Source organism: Cricetulus griseus, chromosome 4 (assembly GCF_003668045.3).
Source record: "Cricetulus griseus strain 17A/GY chromosome 4, alternate assembly CriGri-PICRH-1.0, whole genome shotgun sequence".
Lineage (NCBI taxonomy): Eukaryota > Metazoa > Chordata > Mammalia > Rodentia > Cricetidae > Cricetulus > Cricetulus griseus.
This window is the reverse complement of record NC_048597.1, coordinates 41621143-41646978: the sequence shown is the minus strand read 5'-3', so window position 1 is coordinate 41646978 and position 25836 is coordinate 41621143. Positions and strand designations below refer to the sequence as shown.

At 41.3% G+C, this 25836-nt stretch overlaps 1 protein-coding gene and 1 pseudogene across 1 annotated transcript in view; both read right to left on the bottom strand.

Annotated features, from left to right (window-relative positions):
* Positions 1-1446: 1446 nt before the first annotated feature.
* The window catches only part of Hhla2 (HERV-H LTR-associating 2), a 65942-nt gene continuing 41552 nt past the window's right edge, over positions 1447-25836 (bottom strand). The window contains exon 6 of the mRNA XM_035444110.1: positions 1447-1816. Within this exon, the coding sequence (XP_035300001.1) occupies positions 1447-1816 (370 nt within the window). The remainder of the gene's footprint in view (positions 1817-25836) is intronic.
* LOC113835424 lies at positions 21369-21465 on the bottom strand (annotated as a pseudogene).

Below are 25836 nucleotides of genomic sequence, written 5' to 3'. Positions count from 1 at the left end.
AATGGGGAAATCTGACCTAGCCTCAACCCTGGACAAGGAACTCCAGGCAGTCAAGGAATACTGTGAGGGTAGAAATAGTCTAGCTAAGGGGTGGAATCCCTCAATTGATTATCCAATACCAAGTAACATATGAACTGAGTGGGCTTTATGTTTATATTTAGGAATATGCACACATGTATGTACACACACATATATGTCTTAGTTTTTATTCTTTTACTATGGAGAGACACTATGACCAAGGTAACTTATGGAAGAAAGCATTTTAATTGGGGGCTCCTTACAGCTTTTGGGAGTTAATCCATTGTCATCATAGCAGGCATAGTTGTACTGGATGGACGGGCATAGGGCATGGTGCTGGAGCAGTGTGACTGTGAAATAATATAATTTCACAGGCATCAGGCAGGGAGAGAGAGAGAGAGAGAGAGAGAGAGAGAGAGAGAGAGAGAGAGAGAGACAGAGACAGAGACAGAGACACAGAGAGACACAGAGAGAACTGGACCTGGGACGCAAAGTCCCCCAGTGACAGACTTCCTTTAACCAGACCACACCTCTTAATCTTTACCAAACAGTTATACCAACTGGGACCAAACATTAAAATGTGTGAGCCCATGGGGACATTTTCATTCAAACCACAACAACACTTACACACATACATCATACATGTATGTGTGTAAAACAACAATTAAAGAAATAGAGGTCATTAATTTGAGAGAAAGCAAGTTGATTTGATGGGGGATGTCCTTTTATATAATATGTTTATATAATATGTTTCCCTTAGTGGATGATGAATAAAGATGTTTCAGCCAATGGACAGGCAGGATGTAGCCAGCCAGGAAATATAGGTGGAGCTACCAGACTAGAAGAAGGCTGGGAAGAGAGTCACCAAAGGGAGATGTCATGTAACTGCTGAGGAGTAACATACAGGAACATTATGGGTAAGCTAAAGCCTCGTGGCAATACGTAGTTTAATAGAAATGGGTTAATAATTAAGAGAGATCTAGCCAATAAGAAGCCTTAGCCATCAGCCAAACAGTTTATAATTCATATAAGCCTCTGTGTGTTTATTTGGGACTAAAGGGCTGCAGGACCTGGCTGGAAAGAAACTCTGTCTTCAGTGGTTCTACATGGGGGGGATTAGAGGGGAGAAAGGGAGGGAAATGATGTAATTATTTATTAATTTCAAAAGAAATGTTTTTAAAGAAACTAATTATTAAATTTGTATTGGTTGTTGAAGTATGTGGATAAACAAGTATTTATGGGAAATAAAAAAAGATCTGGAGTTCAGATCCTGTTTGGTAAAGGAGAGGGTGTGGCACCCATGGGGACATAGGAGCCAGAGGCTCAGGACGGGGGAGGGTGTCAGCAGGCAGCTGCCTCTATGGACCAGGAGCTGCCTTTTCTTTGACAGTTGAACAGGCTGCCTCCTGTTGGTCTCACTATCTTTAACTAAGCAAAGGCTTGGTGCCCTCTGTGAGTGCGGCTTCTCTCATCAGGAAGAAGCTGGCGATTAGACTGCAGGAGGGTGCAGAAGCAATGGAGGTGGCCAAAGCCAGGAACGCCTCCCTGGAGAGGGCCAGGCACAGGCTCCAGGTGGAGCTGGGGGATGCCCTTTCTGACCTGGGCAAGGCCTGCTCTGTGGTAGCGGCCCTGGAGCAGAAGCTGCAACACTCTGAAGAGGCCCTGGCTGCCTGGAAGCAGAAGTAGGAGGAGGCCCAGGCGCTGCTGCAGGCCTCTCAGAAGGAGGCCCAGGTCCTCAGCACTGAGGTTCTCATGCTCAGGCACGCCTGTGAGGAAGGCACCAAAGCCCAGGAAGACACTGAGGAGGCAGAACCAAGTCCTTCAGGGTACTGCCAGCTGGGCTTGCAACCAAGGCAAGACAAGGAGCTTGGGGAGAGCCTGGTTTGTGTGAGGCTGTCTTCCCTGAGTGGAGAGCCTTGGCATTTTCAAGTTCCCATCTGTGTTTTTGTTTTTCATGGTTTAATGCTTCATTCTGGAAAGAAAAATGTTTCTACAGATGTTATATGTTTAAAATTAGATTAATTCTAAAATCAAGACTAGCTTTGTATCTTTGCTTTTATTTCCTCTTTCTGAAGGAAGTCACTCAAGTTCTTGGTACTGATAGCTTTATCAAGGTTGTCCGTGTACATGTTCATGGAAGACTTTTACCCAAGTTACTTCTTGCTCTATACCTTTATTCATTTATCGGTGTATTTGTCTTTTGAAACTTTTTAAAAAGCTATTGGATGGCTCAGTAGAAAAAGATGGCTTGTCATGCAATGGGACAGTATGGGTATGGTCTCCAGAACCAACATCAAGGTAGAAGGAGAGACCCAACTCCTCAGAGTATACATGCGTTCCATGGCATGGTTAGCTGCCCCACGTTATGCATACATACATACACAATGACGATAAACAAAGCTTTAATGAATCTATTTCCATAATGCATTCTATATGCCAGACACTGTTCTCACTCAAGTATTCAGCTTTTAACCTGAGCAAGAACCTTGCTGTCAGTTTCCTTATCTCTAAATGGAGATTATATTGGGTCACGTTAGATTAAATAGTGTCTCTAAATTTATAACTGACAGAAGCAGACCTGGGGTCCAGCATGTATACATGTCACTACTGAGCTATGATACTCACCGTGTGTATCTTGTGATTCTTTGCATGTTTTTGTTTGCCTTTTTTAAAATTTGAATTACAAACAAGATTGAATTACATGACAATACCAGTTCCCGTCTCCCACCATTCCTCCCCTACCACCCCCCAACTAAAACCCTATCTATTGCATATCCTTTCATCTAATCTACACCTGACTCAACCTTTCTGCTCCCTCATGTCCTCTGCATTCTTCCTTTTCTTCCCTTCTCATTCTCATAGCTCCCTTCCCCCTCTTCCCATGTTCTCAATTTGCTCAGGGGATGGTGACCCTTTCCCCTTCTCCAGGGAACAAAGTTTGTCTCTTTTAGGGTCCTCCTTGTTTACTAGCTTCTCTGGCAGTGTGGATTGGAGGCTGGTAATCCTTTACTCTATGTCTAAAATCCACAGAGGAGTGAGTACATACCATATTTGCCTTTTTGTGATTGGGTTACCTCGCTCAGAATGGTTTCTTCAGAGTTCCATCCATTTTCCTGCAAATTTCAGGATTCCATTGTTTTTTTTTCTTCTGAGTAATACTCCATTCTGTAAATGTACCACAATTTCTCTATCCATTCTTCAGTTGAGGGGTATCTAGGCTGCTTCCAGTTTCTGGCTATTACAAATAGTGCTGCTATGAACATAGTTGAACAGATATCCTTGTTGTATGAATTCTAGGAGTGGAATTGCTGGATCTTGTGGTAGACTCATTCCCATTTTCCTGAGGAGTTGCCATACTGATTTCCAAAGTGGCTGTACAAGTTGGCACTCCCACCAGCAGTGGAGAAGTGTTCCCTTTTCTCCACATCCTCTTCAGCATAAACTGTCATTAGTGTTTTTTATTTTGGCCATTCTGACAGGAGTAAGGTGGTATCTCAGAGTTGTTTTGATTTGCATTTCCCTAATGGCTAAGGATGTTGAACACTTTCTTATGTGTGTTAGACCCCCGGAAAACTCAGGTATCCGGGGTCCCAGGCCACGACCGCGGTTACCCCAATCATCAGGCAGATTCGAGAGCTTGCTGCAAACTGCATGAGGCTTTATTGTTTTTTAACGAGCTAACCCCATGTTAGCTCGGGTCTTTTGTCCACCCACCATGGTGGTTGGCTACAAAAGACAGCTCCTAGGGGCTCCTGAGAGATCTTGTAAGGCAGCGTAAGGGGAGTGTCTAGGGGTACACACAGGCTCAGGATTGGTGTGCCCTCCAGGCTTGGAGGGCTTGCCCTGTGTTGATTGGCGAACCGGTTGCCATGGCCCATTGGCCCTCCCAGGGTGGTTGCTATGCTCTGTGCGTCACTGCTGTGAGCTTGTCCGCAAAACACACCCAGGGTCGCAAAGCATAGCGCCACCAGCTAACTTCTAATTGGTTCCTTGTCACGACGCAGGCATCTGACCTCTAAGCGACCAAGGCAAGGTAATGGCAAGCACGTGTTACTGTCATGGCTGCCGAAATGGGGAGCTGGTCCCTTCATGTGTCTTTCAGCCATTTTAGATTCCTCTATTGAGAATTGTCTATTTAGTTCTGTACCCCACTTTTTAATTGGATTGTTTGGTGTTTTGGTGGCTAGCTTCTTGAGTTCTTTGTATATTTTGGAGATCAGCCCTCTGTCAGATGTGGGGTTGGTGAATATCTTTTCCCAGTCTGTGGGCTGCCGTTTTGTCTTGTTGACTGTGTCCTTTGCCTTACAGAAGCTTCTCAGTTTCAGGAGGTCCCACTTATTAATTGTTGATCTCAGTGTCTGTGCTACTGGTGTTATGTTCAGGAACCAGTCTCCTGTACCAATTAATTCAAGGGTATTTCCCACTTTATCTTCTAATAGGTTCAATGTGGCTGGATTTATGTTGAGGTCTTTGATCCATTTTGACTTAAGTTTTGTGCAGGGCGAAAGGCTTGGCTCTATCTGGAGTCTTCTACATGTTTGCATCCAGTTATGCCATCACCATGTGTTGAAGACGCTCTCTTTGTTCCAGCGTATATATTTGGATTGTTTGTCAAAACTCAGGTTTCATAGGTGTGTGGGTTAATGTCAGGGTTTTCAACTCTATTCCATTGGTCTACCTGTCTATTTTTGTGACAATACCAAGCTGTTTTCAGGACTATAGCTTTGTAGTAGAGCTTGAAGTCAGGGATGTTGATGCCTCCAGAAGTTCCTCTATTGTACAAGGTTGTTTTGGCTATCCTGGGTCTTTTGTTTCTCCATATAAAGTTGAGAATTGTTCTTTCAAGGTCTGTGAAGAATTGTGTTGGGATTTTGATGGGGATTGCATTGAATCTGTAGATTGCTTTTGGCAAGATTGCCATTTTTACTATGTTGATCCTGCCTATCCAAGAGCATGGGAGATCTTTCCATTTTCTGGTATCTTCTTTGGTTTCTTTCTTTAGAGACTCAAATTCTTTTTTTTCTTTTTTCTTTTCTTTTTTCTTTTCTTTTTTCTTTTTTTTTTTTTTTTTTTTTGTTTTTTGAGACAGGGTTTCTCTGTGGCTTTGGAGGCTGTCCTGGAACTAGCTCTTGTAGACCAGGCTGGTCTCGAACTCACAGAGATCCGCCTGCCTCTGCCTCCCGAGTGCTGGGATTAAAGGAGTGTGCCACCACCACCCGGTGAGACTCAAAATTCTTACGGTACCGGTCTTTCACTTTTCTGGTTAGTGTTACCCCAAGGTATTTTATGTTGTCTGTAGCAATTGTAAAGGGTGATGCTTCTCTGATTTCTTTCTCCACCAATGTGTCATCCATATATAGTAGGGCTACAGATTTTTTTTAGTTAATCTTGTATCCTGCCACTTTGCTGAAGGTGTTTTTCAGCTGTAGGAGTTCCCTAGTAGAGTTTTTCGGGTCACTTATGTAGACTATCATATCATCTGAAAATAGTGAGAGTTTGACTTCTTCCTTTCCAATTTGTATTCCCTTGATCTCCTTTTGTTGTCTTATTGCTCTAACTAGAACTTCTAGGACAATATTGAAGAGATATGGAGAGAGTATACAGCCTTGTGTTGTTCCTGATTTTAGGGGAATTGCATTGAGTTTCTCTCCATTTAATTTGATGTTGGCTCTCGGCTTGCTGTATATTGTTTTTATTATGTTGAGGTATGTTCCTGTTATCCCTGATTAAGGTATCTCCAAGACCTTTATCATGAAGGGGTCTTTGTATTTTTTTAAATTTTAATTTTGAGATTATAATATAGTCACATTTCTCCTTTCCCTTTTCCCCCTCCAAGTCCTCCCATAAACCCCTCTCAACTGTCCTTCAAATTCATGGACTTTTTTCACTATTGTGGCATGCAAATATATAGATATAGATATAGGTATAGATATAGATATGATAGATAAGTATTTCTAAATATAACCTACTTATCCCATATAATGTTTCTTGCATGTATGTTTTCAGGGCTGGCCATCTGGCACTGGATAACCAATTAATGTGCTCCTCTTCCCTGGGGAAGACCACTTCTCCTGCTCCCAGCTTTTCTCAGTGCCTGTAGTTCTCTGTGTAGGTTTGAGGCCTCGTGGGCTTTCCCTATCCATGTGGGCATGTCCACTGTTGTCACCCTTCTTCAACTCATGCTTAGGCAGTCAGATTGGTGAGACTTTATGAATGCAGTTTCTGATATTAGTAGGAGACACAATCTCACAGAAAACCTCTGATTCTTACAATTTTTTTCTGCCCTTTCTTCTGCAACATTCCCTGAGCCTTAGGTGCAAGAGTGTTTTGTAGATCTATCCATTGGGACTGGGATTCACAGCTCTGCAATTTGATTAGTTGTGGTTTTCTGTAGTAGCCTCCATCTGTTGTACAGAGAAGTTTCCTTGATGATGGGTGAGGACTACACTTACCTTTGAGTATAAGGATAATATTTATAGACTGTTGTTAGAGATTATGTTGGTCTAGTAAATTAGTGATTGTAGATTCTTCTCCAATAACCATGACTCCACTAGCACTGGTAGTTAACAAGGTTTCCAGTATCAGGCATGATATCCTTTTTGTTGAATGGATCTTAAGTCCAATTAGGAATCTGCTAGTTACCACCAAGGTATGTGTGCCACTACTGCACTGTGCTGGTCATTGGTGAGGTTCATAAGTGTCATGGGCAGGTCAGACTGTCAGTTGCCTACCTTCTTTGGAAGCTTACATGGTACCTCTTTTAAAAGGAAGGGACATTCAGGTCTGTTCTAGTTCAAGAGTCACTGGGCCATGTTTCTGAAGTGCATGGTATCTTTAGTAATAGGTATTAACTTTCCACATCTTTGGGGGAGGTGGGGGGTAACAAAGAGACACAGAAATAGGCTATATGTTGGGAGACTGGCCAACTTAGAAGAGGATTTCTCATGTCTGGTATTGGGGTTTTGCTAGGTGGTCTTTGGCTTGAAAGATCACTATCAGCCGGGATGAGAAAAGTTCATTTTAACTCTTTATGTATATTTATATACCAGATTATGTATAGCAGGGTTTTTTTTTTTTAGGTAGATAGTTAATAGTATGATTACTTGTGGATTTTTCATACAACATTATTGTTTTACCCATCTCCCTCCTTCTGTATTTACCACTTTCCCTCCTCCATAGAGTCTTCCTTTCTTCTTTTCCCTATCAGAGCACTTGTATCCTGCTAGTCTCCTCTCTATGTTGCTCCCTATCACCCCTATCCTGGCAATGGTCCCATTTTACCTGGTTTCTGCAGTTACTATAGGCTATTATGTACATCTGAGGATGTGGAGCTGGGAGTCTGTAATGAGAAATAACACGTGGCATTCATCTTTCTAGGTCTGGTTACCTCACTCAATGTGATCTTTTCTGGTCCCCATCCATTTACATTCTCAAAGACCTGCCACATATTTTTTAAAAAATTATATATGGCTGTGAAGACAACTCAGTCAGTGAAGTATTTTCTATGCAAGCACAAAGGCATGATTTCAACCCCTAAAACCCAGGGGGAAAAAGGGCTGGGTGTGTTGGAGGACACATGTTATCCCAGAGCTGGGAGGCAGAGACAAATAGAGCCATGGGGTTCACTGACCAGGCAACTGAAGCTGCTTGGACAGCTCCAGGCCATTGAATTATCTTGTCTTGAGAGATAAGACGAATCATACATGGAGAATGACCTTTGACCTCCACACAGGCAGACACAAGCACATTTCCCCCCATGCATGCACAGTTCCCCATAAGCACACATACACCAAATAAAAATGGCTATGTTGCTTTTATAATAAGGGTGATAGATACTTCTTTAACTGTACCTTATTAATTTTTAGATCTGATTATCCACAATTATAAGTACTTTCTGCATTGTAACATCATACACATATATTTATATACTTGTAAAATAATTCAGAAGAGTAAATCCCTAGAAATGAAATTTCTGGGTTAAAGGAATGAATTTTAAAATTGGGATATGCTGCCAAACAGCAGTTCAAAAAAGCAGACTGCTTCCAGCAGAGCCAAAAACATGTGCATGAAAAGTCGGATGTGGCCTGGAAGCAAGTCTGTTACTACTGGAATCTTCTCTGTTGACCTGCTGTGGTGGTTTGAAAGAATGTGACCTTAAAAGGGAGTGGCACTGTTTGGAGGTGTGGCCTTGTTGGAGGAAATGTGTCACTGTGGGGGTGGGCTTTGAGGTCTCTTTTTCTCAAGCTTCTCTCAGTGTGACTTCCTGTTGCCTGTGAGTCAAGATGTAGGACTCCCAGCTCCAGCACCTCATCGGCCTGCATGCTGCTGTGTTCCTAACCAAGATGGACTGAACCTCTGAAACTGTATGTGAGCCACCACAATTAAATGTTTCCTTTATATGCGGTGGTCATGGTGTCCCTTCACAGCAATAAAAACTCTAAGACACTTGCATAGTCCATGATTAGCTAGCTCCCTGACTGGGCTGTGAGATGTGTTAAAACACTAGCCCCAGAGCTCAGCTATGCAATCACCTGAGAACAGACAGCTATGCCCACCATAGAGTTTCTGACTCAGTGGCTGAGGCCTGCAAATTTGTGTTTTTTAATGGCTCACAGGTGAGACTCCTGCCCACTGTTGACCTGGGGTAGGGCTGGAATTTAAGGCTTTTTGTTTTGTTTTGTTTTAAGATATTTTTGGTGATTATTAAACATAGTCAGAATTGAGACAAATTTTCCCTGCATTTTCTTCAAGTAGAGAAGGGTTACAATTAACACAAGAATTTTCACTCGCTGTTTTTAATTTTGTAAGTTTTTAACATTCTTTGCCTAACTCATCACAACCCAGGAACTCAGAAACAAAGGGGTAAGTATGTTCTTGACTCTCCTTATGCTGGCTCTGGAGCTCCAGGTACTATCTGGCACTACATCATACCTTTTAGAAGATACAGCCTCTCTTTATGAAGACTCTGAACCAACAATCCTTTGTAGAGAATGTTATACTGGTATCATGAATCCAACACTGAGCCTCACCACTAACTAGACGATCTTTCCTCTCTCCCCAGAACTGGTTTCTAGGCTCATGAACCAGGTGAGTGACATCATCAAGAATTTGGCAGAAATGGAAAAGGTCAGGAAATTGAATCCACAGGAGCCTGAAGCCCCGATGACACTGCACAAAGTAGAGGTAGATCACGAAGGAAGGGGAAGTTCTCACTGGGTGTTATCTGCCTTCCAGAATTAACAGGCACCACAGTGCGGCATCTACTCCCGTAAGCGCTACATTCTAGCCATCATACCAAATGCTTGGTGTGAGTTTGTATGTTATCACCCATCTGACAAAAGAAACCCAAGTCAGCAATCTAACCACGAGTGAAAGCAAGTCTGTAGATCTTGTTCACTAGATTCTTTCCAGTTCCTAGACTCTCTAAGGACTGAAAATGACAAGGCTACCCCACATAGATTAGTATCAACAAGAACGTTGGCTCTTTCTCGGACCACTGAATCAGGATGTGCATTTTAACAAGGTTCCCTTGGGGTTCCCAGAGGTGTTAACATGGGGATGCACTGGCTGAAGCCTGCTGTCCTGTAAAAGGGGTTTAGTGAATACTTGTCAAAAATATAGAGACTGGAAAGATGATATTTAAATACCCCAAGGCCCAGCAGCAGTGGCTGCTCTTCCAGAAGACCCAGGTTCAATTCCCAGACCCACATGACAGCTCACAACCATCTATAAGCCCAGTCCCAGGGAATCTGCAGCCACTTCTGACTTCCATGGGCACTAGGCATGCAAGAGGTAGATATGCATACATGCAGGCGTACTTACACCCGTATACATAAAATAAGATTTTTCAAAAGACTAAATATCCTCATAGGCATGACCTCTTTAAACAATCAGAAATACGTTCTCCTTGACTCAAAGAAAACCTTTAGGTAGGCTTTCAAAGGAGATTGCAAGTGTCAGTCTCAGAAAATGTTTTTGAAAGTAGAGTATTTGGTAGAATTTTCAGTGTTAGGATGCAAAGTTCACCAGCAGGCTCTGGCTTTGTCCCTGGTGTGGGCTATGGAATTGAAAGGGTGCTGAGGATGACCTCATTCCAAAGAAGAGGGTGAACTGACGAGGAGGTTAAAAAAAACCCCAGCACCTCTTTGTTCCCAGTAGCACTTCATCTTCTTGATTAATCACCTGGACACATTGACGTTCAGCTGCTCTCCACATCCCCATCAGGAGAGAAAAGGAAATGCAGCCAATATCAGGCCAAGACATGTCGGAAGATGCGGTGATGGGAAAAACCCGAAAGACTGGCTGCGCACGCACCATCATTAGATTGACCTCAGCACTACACCCCTGTCCAAATCCTGTGAGTCAGATGTGTCGCTCTGCACTGTGTGCAGTTTTCCAGTGGACGGCTCTACGCAACTGGTGTTCCATCATACCTGCATGTTTGTATATAGAAAGCCATTAGGGAATAGAACAAGATCAGGTGGTACAGTGGTGCCCCTGCAAGACTGACTCCTGGGTACCTGATGAACTCCGCTGCACTTACTTCTCGTTCTTGGCTCTCTGGCCACCCTTCCTGGAGTCCCACTGAAACAGCTATGTTAAATGCAAGGCTTTATTTATTTATTACCGTTATTATTATTATTTACTTTTTGGTTTTTCCAGACAGGGTTTCTCTATGTGGCTTTGGAGGTTGTACTGGAACTCGCTTTGTAGACCAGGCTGGCCTCGAACTCACAGAGATCTACCTGCCTCTGCCTCCAGAGTGCTGGGATTAAAGGCAAGAGCAAACAATGCCCGGCAACTGCGAGGCTTTATGATAACACTTACACACAATAGCAAAATAACAAGAAATGTAATTTCCCACCAACAGTTTTAGCCCTGTGTAGCATATCATCCTTCTAGTGTGTTAAATCAACCATGACTCATCTCAAAACAGAGAATGACATCGAGGACACCGTGCTCATGCCATTAGTACCACTAGATGGCAGTATATTCTATGAGCCCCATCATTATGGCTTCATCAACATGGACATGTATTGGATTTTTGTTTTATTTTTAGTTCTTTGAGAATTTCATACAGTGTATCTTGATCTTTTTAAACCCTGCAATTCCTCCCAGAATCCACCTTCCTTCCCTACTCACCTAACTATGTACCTTTCCTTTGGTTTGTAGTCCCCTTCCCCATGACCACCACCTTTTGTTTTTATATCGAGTCTAATTTGTGCTACCCACATACTCTTGGGTTTGTGGCCACCCACTGGAACATGGTCAACCGACCAGGGTTACATTTAAAAAGCAAAACCATCTTTCCCTCTCCCGCAGCCATCAATCACCAATAGCTACTTATCTAGGGATGGGTCCCAGATTCCTCCCCTCTTAATGCTGGGATCTGGGGTCATGTGTTTATAATAATCTTAGGGTGTTTTTCTTCCCAAGGTAAACATTTACAGAAAAAAAATCATCATATCTTGTAATAGGATAAATTCAAGTTATCCCAGGAGACTTTCTCTAAATAGTCACTTTTTCTATGCATCCTAGTAGGTTAAAGGAGGCATTGTCCTCCTGAAGAACCCAACATTCCCTCTAAGGAAGTTCCTGTCTAAGCATTTGCTTAGGGTTTATATTGAAGTCATCCCCCAGAGAACAAAGGAGACCAGACTGGCATTCCCAACCTCATTCTTTTATTTGAGAATTACTCTTCTGTTTGCTTTTAACTTCTAATCATATGTATTAAGCATCCCTCAGGCTACAGAAGGCTGGCTCATCATCTGAACTGTCCAGAGTTAACTGGCCCATAGACTGCAGCATACTTAGGCACATATGTTATTGGTAGCTGTCAATGTTTTATTTGCATTTCTTATTCTTTTATATACACTTTTGCCTCTGAAACAAGGCTTAAAGTTTACATTTTAAGAGTTGACTCACTTTTAGCATTCCGGAGGATACATTCCTGCCTTTATTTAAAAACTCAGAGGCTCGGTGTATCTTCCTACCTATAGTAACAGTTCTGATTACAGTACAGTGTGCCAAAGGCATCCTGAATTGCTTTATTCTCCACTTGGCAGCATTTGGGAACAGTTGTGTTTCTTGCTCTTTGAATGCATTCACCTGCATTCACCTGACCCTCTATCTTTCTGTAGTGTTTGTAGTTAAAGATAAGTCACCAGGTAGAAGTTGCATCCTTCATTGTTCTATCTTTGATACACTTACTGATTTATCCCAAAGGTGGAATATGCTGGAAAATTTCAAGTGGAATAAATGTAAGCATTTAAATATACTCACAGCCAACCTGGAAATTTTCTATTTTAAAAATTGCTTTAGCATTCCAGTTCTTGAGCTACAGCTGAAAGGCCTAAGAATGTTGGTTCTGTGAGAAAAAATGTATTATATATATATATATATTATCTATATATATAATATATATATATATATATATATATATATATCAAATGAAAGCAGCCACCTGTTCATCTTGTTCTAATCTTTAGGAAAGTAATATGAACCCAGAGCTCTCCCAGCAACCCTGAAGAGAACTAAATCAGTGGTGGATGTTATGAGATTAGAGAAACATAAAAGTTTGATTCCAAGAGAGACACCATTGAAGACTTTCTAACATACTCATTTCAGAGAGCTCTGGAGTGAAATGAGAGCAAGTTTCTCCCCTGCTAGCTTGAACTCCCAGAATCTGGAGCAGAACTCTAAAAGAAGAAGAAACAGAAAACTTTAGGTGTGTGTAGTCATATTTATGAGCAGTGGTTGTCTGTTTCAGAATCCTTTAAGGAATGGAATGTGTCACATGGGGCTACTTTTAGGACAGTAATTGGAATGTTGCCAAAAAACAAAGCAAAGCAAAACTGAAACAAAGAATAAACAATCTCACTATGAGCTAGAATCTAGTGCATTAGTGTGATACCACTCATGGGAAACAAACACTGCAAATCACTACAGGTTTTGTTTTCTTATGCTCAAGGACACATACCAAAATGCATGAGCACGCACGCGCGCGCACACACACACACAAACACACACACACACACACACACACACACACACACACACACACACTTCTGTGGGGGAGATGTGCCTCAGATTTAACATCAGATGAGAAAGAAGTATTTGCATGTCCCTGCTTGCTGGAGGATGAGGGCAGAGGCAGAGTAAGTCTACTTCTTGTATCCCTGTTGAAACAGCTGAGTGTTAACTTTCAGGTAACTGAGTGACATGGCTCCCAGTTGCTGAATCTTTTAACTCTGTCTTAACTATTTGGTGACTTTAGATATTCTATTACTTAGCCTCTCAGGGAATGGGAGAGATAAAACAAATAAAAATGAAGCAAAACCACAAACCAGCTGGACAGTTAATCCCAGCACTCAGGAGGCAGAGGCAGGTGGATCTCTGTGAGTTCAAAACCAGCCTGGTCTACAGAGCTAGTTCCAGGACAGCCAGGGTTGTTACACAAAGAACCCCTCTTTCAAACAGCCAAAACCAAAACCAAACTCTGCAAACCACAGAAGGCAGTAAGGGAGTGCAGGAAGTCAATGGTGGCAAAGTGTTTCTCAGTGCACAGATCAAAGCAAACAATTACAAACACAGGAAATTAGCAATGGTTATATTATCTATCTGAGTAGCTCCCCTAGGTCAAAGCCATGTGTTAAAAAGGAAATCATTTGAGTCTGAAGTTTAACTTGTTTTCAATATATTGGTTAAACAACTAAAGGACAGTAACAAGAAAAACAAACAAAAGAACATGGTTAATGTGTAGGCTGGCTTCGTTCTCCAAGCCTGTTTTCAGCCTCAATTCCCATGAGGTCAATATTTAATAAGGATGTCAAGCTGAATTTGGCTGCTTGTGTGTTTGAGTTATCCTAGCTCTTGCTTGCTGGCATTTTCATAGAACTGACTGTGGTGAGGAAATCTGGTCTACTTGAAAGGCTGGGAATCAGGCTCTCAAAGAATGTTCTGATGTACTGCAAAAATACTGAGCCTTGATGTCTGTCCTACTTCCTTCCACAGAGAACAAAAACTGAACGTCTACTTTTGCAAGAGGGAGAAAAAAAAAAAAAAAAAAAAAAAAAAAAAGCTTGATCTCAGGTAACGTCAAACCTCAGCTATAAATAAACCCGGTGAGGAAAATGAATCCTCAGAGAGTCTGTGTCGTGTCAGGTACATCTGAATGTCGGAGAACAGTTCCCCAATTATAATCATCAGTGCAAAGGAAGTCAGAGATCCAAACAGCTAAGGTTAAGAGGAGAAAGCTGAAGAGAACATGAGCTCTGATGGGCTGGAAAAGGAAGGGGTGGCTGAGGCTCAGGCGCCAGCTCAGTGTAAGCTTTAGCTGATGACTCACAGTGGCTATAATCGGGACATCCAGAAGGGACAGATGAGCATCTCACAAAACATCGCACACACTGTCCCAGGCCCTCCCAGCTCCGTGTGAGCACAGATTGGAGCAAATGCCTTGCTCTAATCTAGTGGTTCACTTTGAGTCTAGGGCTAGGAGGAAATGGATTAGAATACAAGGGGAAAATATATGTGGGCATGAAAGTCCAAGCCATCAGGAATGATGAGATAAATTACAGATGTCAAAGGAAATACCACCTGGAGGAAGGATGAGGTTCAAGGTCATTTGTTCCTGTAAACCACTGGCATCTCCAAAGAAACTCAAGTAGTCTGTTAAGAAGGAAGCCAGGAAATTGAAGGGAAAGATAAAGCAACAGAGATGTGAAGCTCAGGAAAGGACAGAACCTTGACAGTGAAGCAAACTGTGAATGAACCCACTAATTTCTGAGTGATGCAGCCTGGAAGTCCATTAGTGGAAAGTCTTCACAAATGCTACACAGAGTCTTTGGGACATGACAGGGCCTCTGCACTTAGGAACTCAAGGAGTCCTGGTTGCTTGCAGGAGATCAAGCCATCAAAATTCTAACAGGGATGGGCTTCAAACTCATAGGCACCTCTATATCAGTTGAGGGGCTTTATCACTGATGGATGCTGAAGAAAGGAGAGTTCATTTTCTCCAGGGATGTGGTCCTTGGTAGGCTGCCCCAGCTCTGGCGGTTGTTCTTACACCATGCACACATGGGCAGCACAATTGGACTCAGTGTGTTTAAAAAAATAATGAAGTTGGGAGGAGAACATGATGGGGTGCAGTGAGAAGATTCTGGAGAAGGGGAATAGAGAGGGTGAATATGATCAGAGCATACAGCATATTTGTATGGAATTCTCATAGAATAACCAAAATACAATTTAAGAATATGAATAGGTAGCAGGTGTATACAATATTTACTTACAAATATTTGAGCTCTTAGTTTCATCAGGATATTGTGTATAATATTCTAATAAGGACTTCTAAACTTCTGTGGGTGATTCAGTCGTTTTATGATTTTATTTGTGCAGATGCTATCATTGGCATGGCTAAAGGGAAAGAGCGGCTGTTCAAACAATGATGGGCTAGGGAGAGGATCCCTGGCACCTGAACTTGACCTCCACCCCATATACAGGAAAAGAGAGCAGCTCAAGGCCAATGGATGTCCATAGTTGCCATGTCATTGAAGCACAGTGCAAAGAGTAGGCTGAGACAGATTGACAGGTGTGTTGTTCACTTTTGTTTTCCCTGTGATCAAATAGCAGTGAAGAAAAACTTAAGGGATGAAACATTTGTTTTGATTTCTGGTCTCATTAGTTCCATTATGACATCCAGGGCGTTGATGGAGCAAAACAATTCACATCATGTCATCCAGGAAACAGGGTGAAAGGAACAAAAGAAGAGGCCACTGCAAAATAGACTTTCCAAGGACATGTTTCCCAGTGACCTACTCCCTCCAATTACCACACCTTTTTACCAGCTCCCAGTAATAATATTTTGAGTTTATCAAGGAATTAATTTAGTAACTCAGATGTCTCATGATCTAATCATCTCCAAAAATGCTGTCATAGTCATACTTAGAGTAGAACTTCATTAATTCCATAGGCATCTCTGAATCTAATCAAAATTTACAATGAAGGATAAGCATCACACAGATGCCTACCAAACACTTAGGCACCACCAGCTATTGTTTTTTCCTGTATTTCTCGTCAATTCCATGAAATGATTAGAAGTAGAGAGAGACAACACTGTGAGTCAAGTTCATGGTCTATCTGGTCTATACTCTTTTCTCCCAAGATACATCCAGGACGATGGTTCTCTTAATGAGTGAGCTGAGATTCTTTGCTATGTGATGCATGTACTTGTTCTGATTTGAGCGATTAGAGGAGGGCTAGGCAAACTTTTTTCTATAAAGGCTTATATAGCAAATGCTTTAGGATATACGAAATCCTGGTCTCTGTAGATACCACCAAACTCCTCAGTTGTAGCTTGAAAGCAATCATTGACAATAAAAGCTTAACTGAATGAGGTTTAACTGAATGTGGTGAGACTTTAGCATAGTGAATGGTTAGCCTCAGGTATCCAGTGATGCTCAATTATCTTTTCCTTCTAAATAACCACCTCTTCCAAACTAAATTAAATTAAATTTTGCCAGATAATCTTAATTTTTAGTCATATGTGACTGCATAATTTTGTCTGACTAATTAAATTTCTTCCCAATTTTAAGTAAAATATTTTTGTATGTTTTTATGAATTAGTTTCTCAAACTTTAATATGATTATTAGGAGTAAAAATACCTTGTTAATCGTTTAAAGGTCACTCATATGCATTCAGTTGAGGGTGATATGATATTTCTTGATATAGACAAGCAATATTAAAAGAAAAGATGACCCATTAAGCTATCAGTTTAAAAATCATTAGTTTTTCAAAAGTGTAAGATTTTAATGCTATTTTTATTGTTCTTTTCTTTGATTTCTTTTCTCATGTTTGAGAAACAAAAGGAACTTCTTATTATGCTGTCCTAAAATATGCATGAGGAAGTCTGGATTTTAAAGACTTTTTTTGCATGCAGTATGTTGATTAAAGTTTAGCAGACATTCTCAGGATTTTATCATTTCAGGTTTTCTTAAATGACATCACATTTTTTTTTCTTGTCCCAATACATGAAATTTCACAGACAATGGAGAGAAAGCTACCATTTGAAACATTCAGCTTGTTGTAGCAGAATGTATTACTGTATGGAGGATTTTGAGAACAGGCTAAGGATGATATGTCTTCCTGTATGTGGGGAGTTGACTGGGTAAAAATGGAAGATGGAAAATATCTTGAAGCTGGTGCTGTTGAACGTGAGCATTATGACATGAATTTGTGGGGGCCACTATTTGAGAATACACAGACTGGGTGACAACACAACAGAACTGCATAGTCTTCTGATACTTCTGTCCTTAGCTTGCAGGCATTGGTTTCTTCTGAGACCTCTGTCCTCAGCTTGCAGGCAGATGGTTGTCTTCTCACTATGTCCTCACGTGACCTTTCCTCCTTCTTCACACACCCTTAAACAGAGGATAAGGATGAGAAATATCCTAGTATCTTCTAATACATCTGCCCAGCACTAGGGACCCATTTTATGAGGTCAGTTTAACAGGGCTATGGCCACAAACCATCTTGATGAGCAATTTACCAACCCAAAGCTAAAACTATTTATTTATGTATTTATCTTTGTTCAAGAGAGTCCAGAACCAGTCAAAATTAACAATGAACCACAACTCAAATTCCTTCTAGAAGCTGGCGCTCTTCTCTTTTATGATGACACAGATAGAAAAGAGAGACCTCAGCAGATACATACAAGTAAAGTTCAAGGCTTTGAACAGTACACTTCACTAAGACTGAGCCCATCAGCCAGATCTTAGTCACATGGTTTCAAATTATCTATAAGAGTGTTGAGAAATGGAAGTTGTCATAGATTCCTTTAGGGTTTTTTATTATTATTGCTATTTTGAACACACAACTACTGTCAAAAAATTTTTATCAGTATCCAAATACATTTCAGCAGTGTTTTTTTTTTCAGAAAATAGTACTAAAATAATTCAATAACAGGGACTAAAACCATTAGAGGGAAATATGCATGCCATTGTAGGATGTTTCTTATCTCTTTACTATTATTATTTTCATTAGTAGTAGTAGTAGTAGTAGTAGTGTAGCAGAATTACTAGATTGAGGTTTAGCATTTGTTCCAACCTCAGTCTCTCTTTCCTGACCTTGTTTTGATATTTTTCACCACTGAAGGTAATATAAGACTATTCTTCCTTCCTCATCAATATAGATTCTGCCCTATACAGACTTGTCAGACATTTCAGGTAAGGTTAGAGCTGTCCCATAGGAACCTTGAAACAATCTGGGTGCTTTCTGGATTGGGGGTGAGAGTCCAGAAATGTTGATCAATATGCTATGATAGATAATGATTCTCCAGTCTAATCCCTCACCCTCCTTGTTTGGATATGAAAATTCTTCAAAATTATGCTATCATTCCCAAGTATCCTTATACACTGATTTATCTCAGGTATTTGTTGTAGTGGTGTAAAGCTAAAACAGAAAGTTGGTTAGTCAGGCTTGATGGGGCACACTTACAGTCCTAGATACCCAAGAGTCTGATGTGGCAGGATCTTAAGTACAAAGCCAACCTGGTAAATTTAAAGTTGAGAACTTGTCTCAGAATAAAAAAGAAAGGGGAGTATATCTATATCTTACAGCAGAATACTTGCCTCATATCATATATATGACACTTGAGGGTCAATCCCCTCTACTGCCAAAAAACTAATTGATATCATGTCTGGGGCCATTAATGCAACACTACATGATGATGTTGTTCACAAGCTTTCAGCATTGGTTTGCAAGAGATATTAGGAAAATTTCAGAGAAACAGGCTACAGAAACTATAACACTTACAAGGGAAGTTCCACGGGCCATTATGGCAAGCACTCAGAAGACTAGAATATTGTAAGGAATGAAAAGAGTTAATTTTCTACTGCTATCATCACAGATAGAAATAAGAACTCTACTGGGAATTAGACTATGAGCCATCTTTTTTACACTGTGATGAGCACTTGAGTTCATTTTGTCCATGCCCTGAGACTATGTGGGAATCTATGTTTAAAGGTAATTAAAGGTAATGGACTTATTATTCTGTTGGAGATGTCAAGACAGTGTGCAATGCAGCCCAGGTGAAATAGTGATTACTTGATGTTTTTAATTAGCTTTGCAATGAGAGTTAAAACAGGAAGAGAACAGACTCCTCAGATTTGCACTTTGGCCAAAAAAGAAATTTGTATGAAGTTCCAGTGGAGGACAATGTGTATGCTAAAAGCCTCACATCATCCACACATGGTTTGGTAGCCATCAAAATTAAAAGTCACCATGTCGTGGAAGCTTCCACTAAGATTTTTTTTTTCTAAAAGCCTGAGACGTTTAACATTGTATGACAGTGTGAGCTTGTCTGCACACAGACCTTTACAACACTAGATTTGAATCTGAGTATGAAACCAAAGCTGCAGTGGAGATATCACAGGTAGTTAGAGATGTGAACTGTGGTATGCCTGCCTAGAGCCCATGTGCATGTATATCAGTCATCAAGGCTACAGGACAGGACTTCCAAAGCCCTCGGGAATCCACAGTGTGCTCCTATGTGTCTAGGCTACTAGCACGACATGGAGACTTAGAATTTATTGTTTGTGCTGCTGGGATTTAGCCTCACTTTGGTCTGATCCTTCCTACGCCCTTGTATCTCCCATTTTGGTTGGTTATACATTGCCATTGCAGAACAAAATTATATGAGTCTTTTTTATCTTTACAGGGCCTTACAACTAATAGTTTGCCTTGAGTCTCAGAGCAGACTTTGGGCTTGGACTCTCTAAAAAGGCTTGAATTGTTCTGATTATTTGGATTCTTGTAAATGATTAAAGGCATTTTGGATAATGAGATAGATATGAGCTTTTGAGAGACAGATATAGAAGTCTAAGTGAAGTGTCTCACAAAGGTCCATGTTTTAAAAGCTTAGTCATCAGCCTTTGGTTCTGGTGCAAGGTAGTATCACCTAGTGGAAAGAATTACCTTCCTTCCACTAAGAAGTAATTACCACACTATCAGGTGAGGAAACCTAGTGAAAGGAACATAGAGAATTTGTAATGAAAAGGATATTGAAAACATGGACCTCATGTTCTCCCCCATCTCTCTCCCTCGTTGTATGTTCTCTCTCTCTCTCTCTCTCTTTCTCTCTCTCTCTCTCTCTCTCTCTCTCTCTCTCTCTCTCTCTCTCTCTCTCTCTCTCTTCCTCCTCCCTCTCTCTTCTCAGTTCTCTGCCAGCGTCCTGGCCACCACGGAGTTTATAGGTCCTCATGTGATGCCACCCAGCTGTGCCACAACAGCTCCTAAGCTACAGAGTCAAGGGAACAGGATCCAAAAATTTCTGAAACCATAATCCAAACTAAACCCTTCGTCTTATTCATTGATTCATCTCTAGTATTTGTTACAGTATACAAGGCTGACTAACACAACTCATTCTGTTAACAATCTAGCATTTTTCCTGAATTTTTTTTCACTTCTTGAAGTGCTGTGAATACAACAGGCATCTTTTCTTCACCAGAGTGTGTGTACTATGTTCCCCTGAATGTTATTCTAAAATTATGAGAAAACAGCTGTGAGCTATTGACTCCCTTCAGTTTAGTCTTGATTCTGATTTAAAGCAGAACTGAGACCATCAGACTGAAGAGGATAAAAGGGATCTCAAGAAGACACAGTTCCACTTAGACCTGCCAATTGGCTGATGTCACAGCCAACCACATCCTTGAGCCAGCTTTAGAGTCAAATGAAGGTATTTTCAAGTGAAGTTATTATGGGATGGAAATGCTTCTGACAACAGTAACCAGCTGTGCAATGGATTGTATTGAGCTGTAAAGGTGAAGACAGCAAATTCCATCCTTCAAGAGCACAGGAAACAGTACTACATTCCAATTGTTGGAGCACTGCTTAGTACTCAGGTGGACCTCCCAGGTTGAGTGAACTCCAAGGGATTCATGCTCAAGGCCTATGGTTTCTCTTGTAAGACCTTCAACTACAGCTTGATGACAGTCACACCTGAACAATGATTTGAAGGAGCAGGTGGCCGTGGCTGAGCAGCAGAAAAAAATGCTCTTCTTCAATCTGAAGAAGAGGAACTGAGCTTCTTGCACGAGTAGACAGAGTATGGCCATGGTTTATCAGAATGAAAAAGAGCTCTTAGAAGCCTGGCATACCCAGGTTGGATCCATAGGCTGTTTTCATTAGCCGGGTCAGTAGGTTGAAGACAGTATTTCCTGGTTTGGGAATTGTCCCCAGTTATACAAGATGGCCATTACAAGTCTTGGATTTAGGATGAGAAATGTGGGGAGAGCTGTACATCAGGGGCTTTGTCCCCAATTGTGATAGTCTCTCATAGCTGCTGTAACAGAGCACCACCAGCTGATGGCTTTAAATGTTTATTCTCTCACAGTCCTAGATACCACAATCTAGTAACGAACTATAGAAATGATCCCTGAAAGTATAGTCTTTAGATACTACAATCTAAAATCAAGGTGTCTTCCAGTCTGTGCTATCTCTGAAACCCATAGAAGACTCCTCAATTGCTTCTTCTTAGTGCCACATGGCCTTTGGGCAATCATTAGTATCCCTTGGATTGTCAATGCATCATTCCAGTTCCTGGTCTTCACATCACATTCCCAGTGTGCATTCACATCATCTTCCCTTTGTGAATGTCTGACTCTGTCCAGATTTTTTTTTTACAGGACATCCCTAATAAGTTACTTGCTTAGCTAGATTATCAAGACCATTTTCCAAATAAGGTCACATTCGGAGAAACTGCAACTTATATTTTTCAACTTTATTTTTTATGGGAAAAGACACAATTTGACCCACAACACTAAACCTTCTGACACAAAAAATGAATTGTCAAGCATCTATTACCAATGAAGAGAGCAATGAATCTTGCCTGGTTCACCTCCACTCTCTAGGACACTTGCTTTCTTAATATTCCCCAACTTACAATGCTTTTCTTTCATCAAAGATTGGGTATATCCAAATATTCTTACAAGTAGGACAACTGTCAGCACTCTAGCTTCTAGGATAAGGCTATATAAGTGACACAGAATAATATTCTTGTACCTGTCAGCATTCTCCTGGAATTGATAGTAGTTAGGACAAATCTATGCATTAAATGGACCACCCACTAATGAATTTTAGGGTACCTTCCATAAGCTGGATAAGCAAGACTTGCATGAAGACAAAATATTTCCATTCTCCCCCAACAGTGAATACCTAGGTAAACATGTGTAGCCCACAACTCTGAGTGTGCTAGAGGAAACTCATACTCCCTTACAATCTAGAATAAAGTAAATGTACATTATTTCTCATGTGAGTTATAAAGGACATGGAAGAAGTCAGTTGGGCACAGGGAGGACTCAGGGATGAAACATGGACTGGGGATTTGGGTTTGAAGGGACATTCACATACTATAGTGCAGGATGAGTAGGGAGACTCTAAGGAGATAATAAGGGGGCAGGCAGAAAGTTCTGAGTGTTGTTTGAAAATAATTGGATCCACATAAGAATTGTGGGTACCTGAGAGTGACATCACTAGATCTATCTTTCAGAGAGTTTACACTGGTGGCTTTTGTGAAGGCTTATTAAAGCAACAGGAAACATACTAGCATGGTCTAAGCTGTAGAGGAAGAGCCATGAAGTCATTTTGATTGCTATCTTTTGATTGACTAGGAAGTGCCAAGAACATTTAGTGGGCAGGGTCCAGAAGCCCTCGATGAACAAATTATCCCATAACACAAAGAATTTCCCTTTCTAGAATAACGATGGTCCCCCAGTTAGAACTGTTAATTAAAATAACACGTGTTCCAGCGAAGTACTGTCTGAAAGATGCTGTGATTAGTTTGCTCCAGTTTAACTTTTGTCATTAACAACTTTTGGGGGGACTATGGGGTATGGACCACATAGGCTATACATTATGCAAAACCCTATCAGGTTATCTCACTTGAATATTATTTCTCCTTCAAGAAAGCTCTAAATATGATGAGTTGCTACAGACCAGGGACATGGTTCACTGGTAGGATATGCAACTGATGTACGGAAGGCCCTGGGTTTCATCTCCAGTAACACTCAAGCACCAAACAAACAGAACACCAAAAAAAAAAAAAAAAAAAAAAAAAACCACTAAAGATATGAGTTGGATTCATATAAAGTGGAATTGTGGTTTTATTAACAGCTTAATCATCCACTGTTTGTACAACTTTGTGGTAATTAGTAACAGATCACTTTCCATGCATGTTGTGGCTGCAGATACAAACCCCTCTGGGCTACAGAAATAAAGAGATGAAAAGATCAATTATAGGGACTCCAGGAACCAAGAAGAGAGGAGGACATTGAAACGATTATAAGCTTTGGAGGCCTGGAACCTGGGGCAGATTTTCCCAGGAGAGTCACTACTCAACAGTGCAATTTAGAGGCTCTCACCACAGCCCCCTGCATCAGATGCTCTGCAGAAGGACCCAGGGACTCAGAAACCTCCCAGGGCCACTCCTGATCTCAAGGCACACTTAAAGTAGCACCTGCTTAGAGGATAGAAGGGATCTCACTTGCTGAAAGCCACAACCTGTCCAAAGAGCTTTAACAATTGGCAGGTGCATCCTTTCCAAACCTAAGCTGTGACAATACAGATGACCCTGTGCATCAAACACCCTACCCTGCTTCCTCCTAAAAAGGAACTCATTACTCTTGTGGAAATGTCAAACATCACCTCCCTAGCAGAGTTTTAATGAGTACTATACAAACAAATCAGCATTTATTCTTGTGCCCTCCTTTACAAAGAAAGCGTCTAAGGAGTGGTGTGCAGTGAGCATCTATGAAAAGCTCCAGGAAAATACACCGCTTCCCCCAGGACACACTGTTGGACAGGGTCTGCTTCTCCATAGGATGGAGAGAGGCACTCCAAATGGTGCTCTGGTGGGTCAGACAATGCCTATGAGCCTGGGGTCCCTTCTTTCTCTGTTCATGGATTAATCTGCCCTGAGAAAGGCAATAACTAGAGGACAGTGAAAGGATGAAATGAAAGGAGAAATGAAAAGTGGGAAGCCCACACTTTTCGCACACGCTCTTTGTGCTAAGGTTTCACACGCTCACAAAAGCCATACTTCAAACACAGGGCAGATGCAGCAAAGGGGGCCTTGGCCTCCAGTGGGATAATCAGGACGGAAATGGGGCAGCATGGCTGCAGAGCACAAAAGCCTCCCTTTAATGGCATCCTAGGGGATAGGGTGGAGTTTTATGTCACTCTTTGCCCACCTCCTCCTCCTGCTCCTCACTGCAGAGTAAGACAGGAAGACAGGTGGTCAAAGAGGGGGAATCCATTTTCTTCCTGCAGTAGCAGGCTGAAAGTTTACTATTGTTCCTCAACCTGTCTCAACCATGTGGCTCAGGTGACTCTACTTCTGCTCTGGGATACGTCTTTCTATCACACTGAAAATGCAGAAAAACATTCCTCAATAAGTTAAAAACTAAATCTATGTTTGCACTGAAGGTCCTGTGGGACTTACTTTCTTTTGTGATTCATGCTGACATCTCTTTTGTCCTGGTCTCATAAGCAGGCAAAAATCTCTTCCGTTGACATATGTTTGGGCAGCTAAGCAACCTGGAGCTGGAGATCTTTCTTAACTGCACAGGGCTGACTATGATAAATTGCTCCTACTCAGAGCTGCCTGCCTTTGCATTGTTGGTCTCAGGTTGTCTAACTGGAGTGCTGTCCATCCTTAGAATGCCGGCCTCCTCAGCCAGAAGAAGAAACTGGAGGCTGATGTGGCCCAGTTGCAGAAGGAAAATGCAGAAATTTTACAGAGATGTCAAAAGGCAGAAGAAAAGGCCAGGAAGGCAGCAGCTGGCATGAATCCATTGACTTCTCAGTTCTACCTCCCAAAGTTCACTGGAATGATGGAAGCCTTAGGCATTGCCCATCTGCAGCTGGGAAGGAGTCCATTGATTGCCCATATGGTCAGAAGAAGGTTAACTGACCTGATTTCAGCCTGAAAAATTAAGCCAATTAGTTCTTCCAGCTTACCCTGACAATGAGAAGAAATGACTGAGCTGCTAAAAGCAAAATATTATGAAGGCAAAAGTCTAGGTCTTGCTTTTGTTAAGTTTAGTTGCTTCTACTTATGAATTAATATATTTAATATCTGGAAACAGTCATGCATTTTGTGGCAAATGCCTGTTTTCCTAGGGCCTTTAATTGTTTTATCATGACCATTTAGAATCCATGTTTCACTCACATGCTACACACTCTTAAACTACTGTGTTAGTAGCAAAAGCAGGCTGGTAGAAATGGCTTTGGGTGCTGATGGACCCTCTATTAAGTTTATAATCTAAAGCTTTAAAGGGTGTTTTTTTTTTAGCTGCTTTTCCTATTGCTTTGATAAGATACCCTGACAAAAGCATTTCAAAAAGGCTAAAAGGGCTCATTTGGGTTCACAGTTTAGGAGTAGTTTCCACCAAGGCATGGAAGTTGAGATGGTAGTAGCTTGAGGAAGCAACCACAAAAGCAGACAACAGCAAATTAATAAATACATGCCAGTTTTTAGCTGTCTCTCTATTTTTATATGGTCCCGAATCCCCTGCCTAGAAAAGTGTTGCTACCCATAGTGGACAGATATTATCATATCATTAATATAATTAAGATAATGGCTTGTTGTCACACTCAAAGGCCAAGTAGTTCTAGATGTCATCAAGTTGAAGATTAACACTGACCATGACAGCTGCCCTTTTCCTAAGTGATACTAAATTAGTCTCAGTGTACCCTTGTGGGAAAATATCATCCTTCAGACACCCTCCATGGGCAGATGCTGGAATTCTGTCAAAGAGTATAGC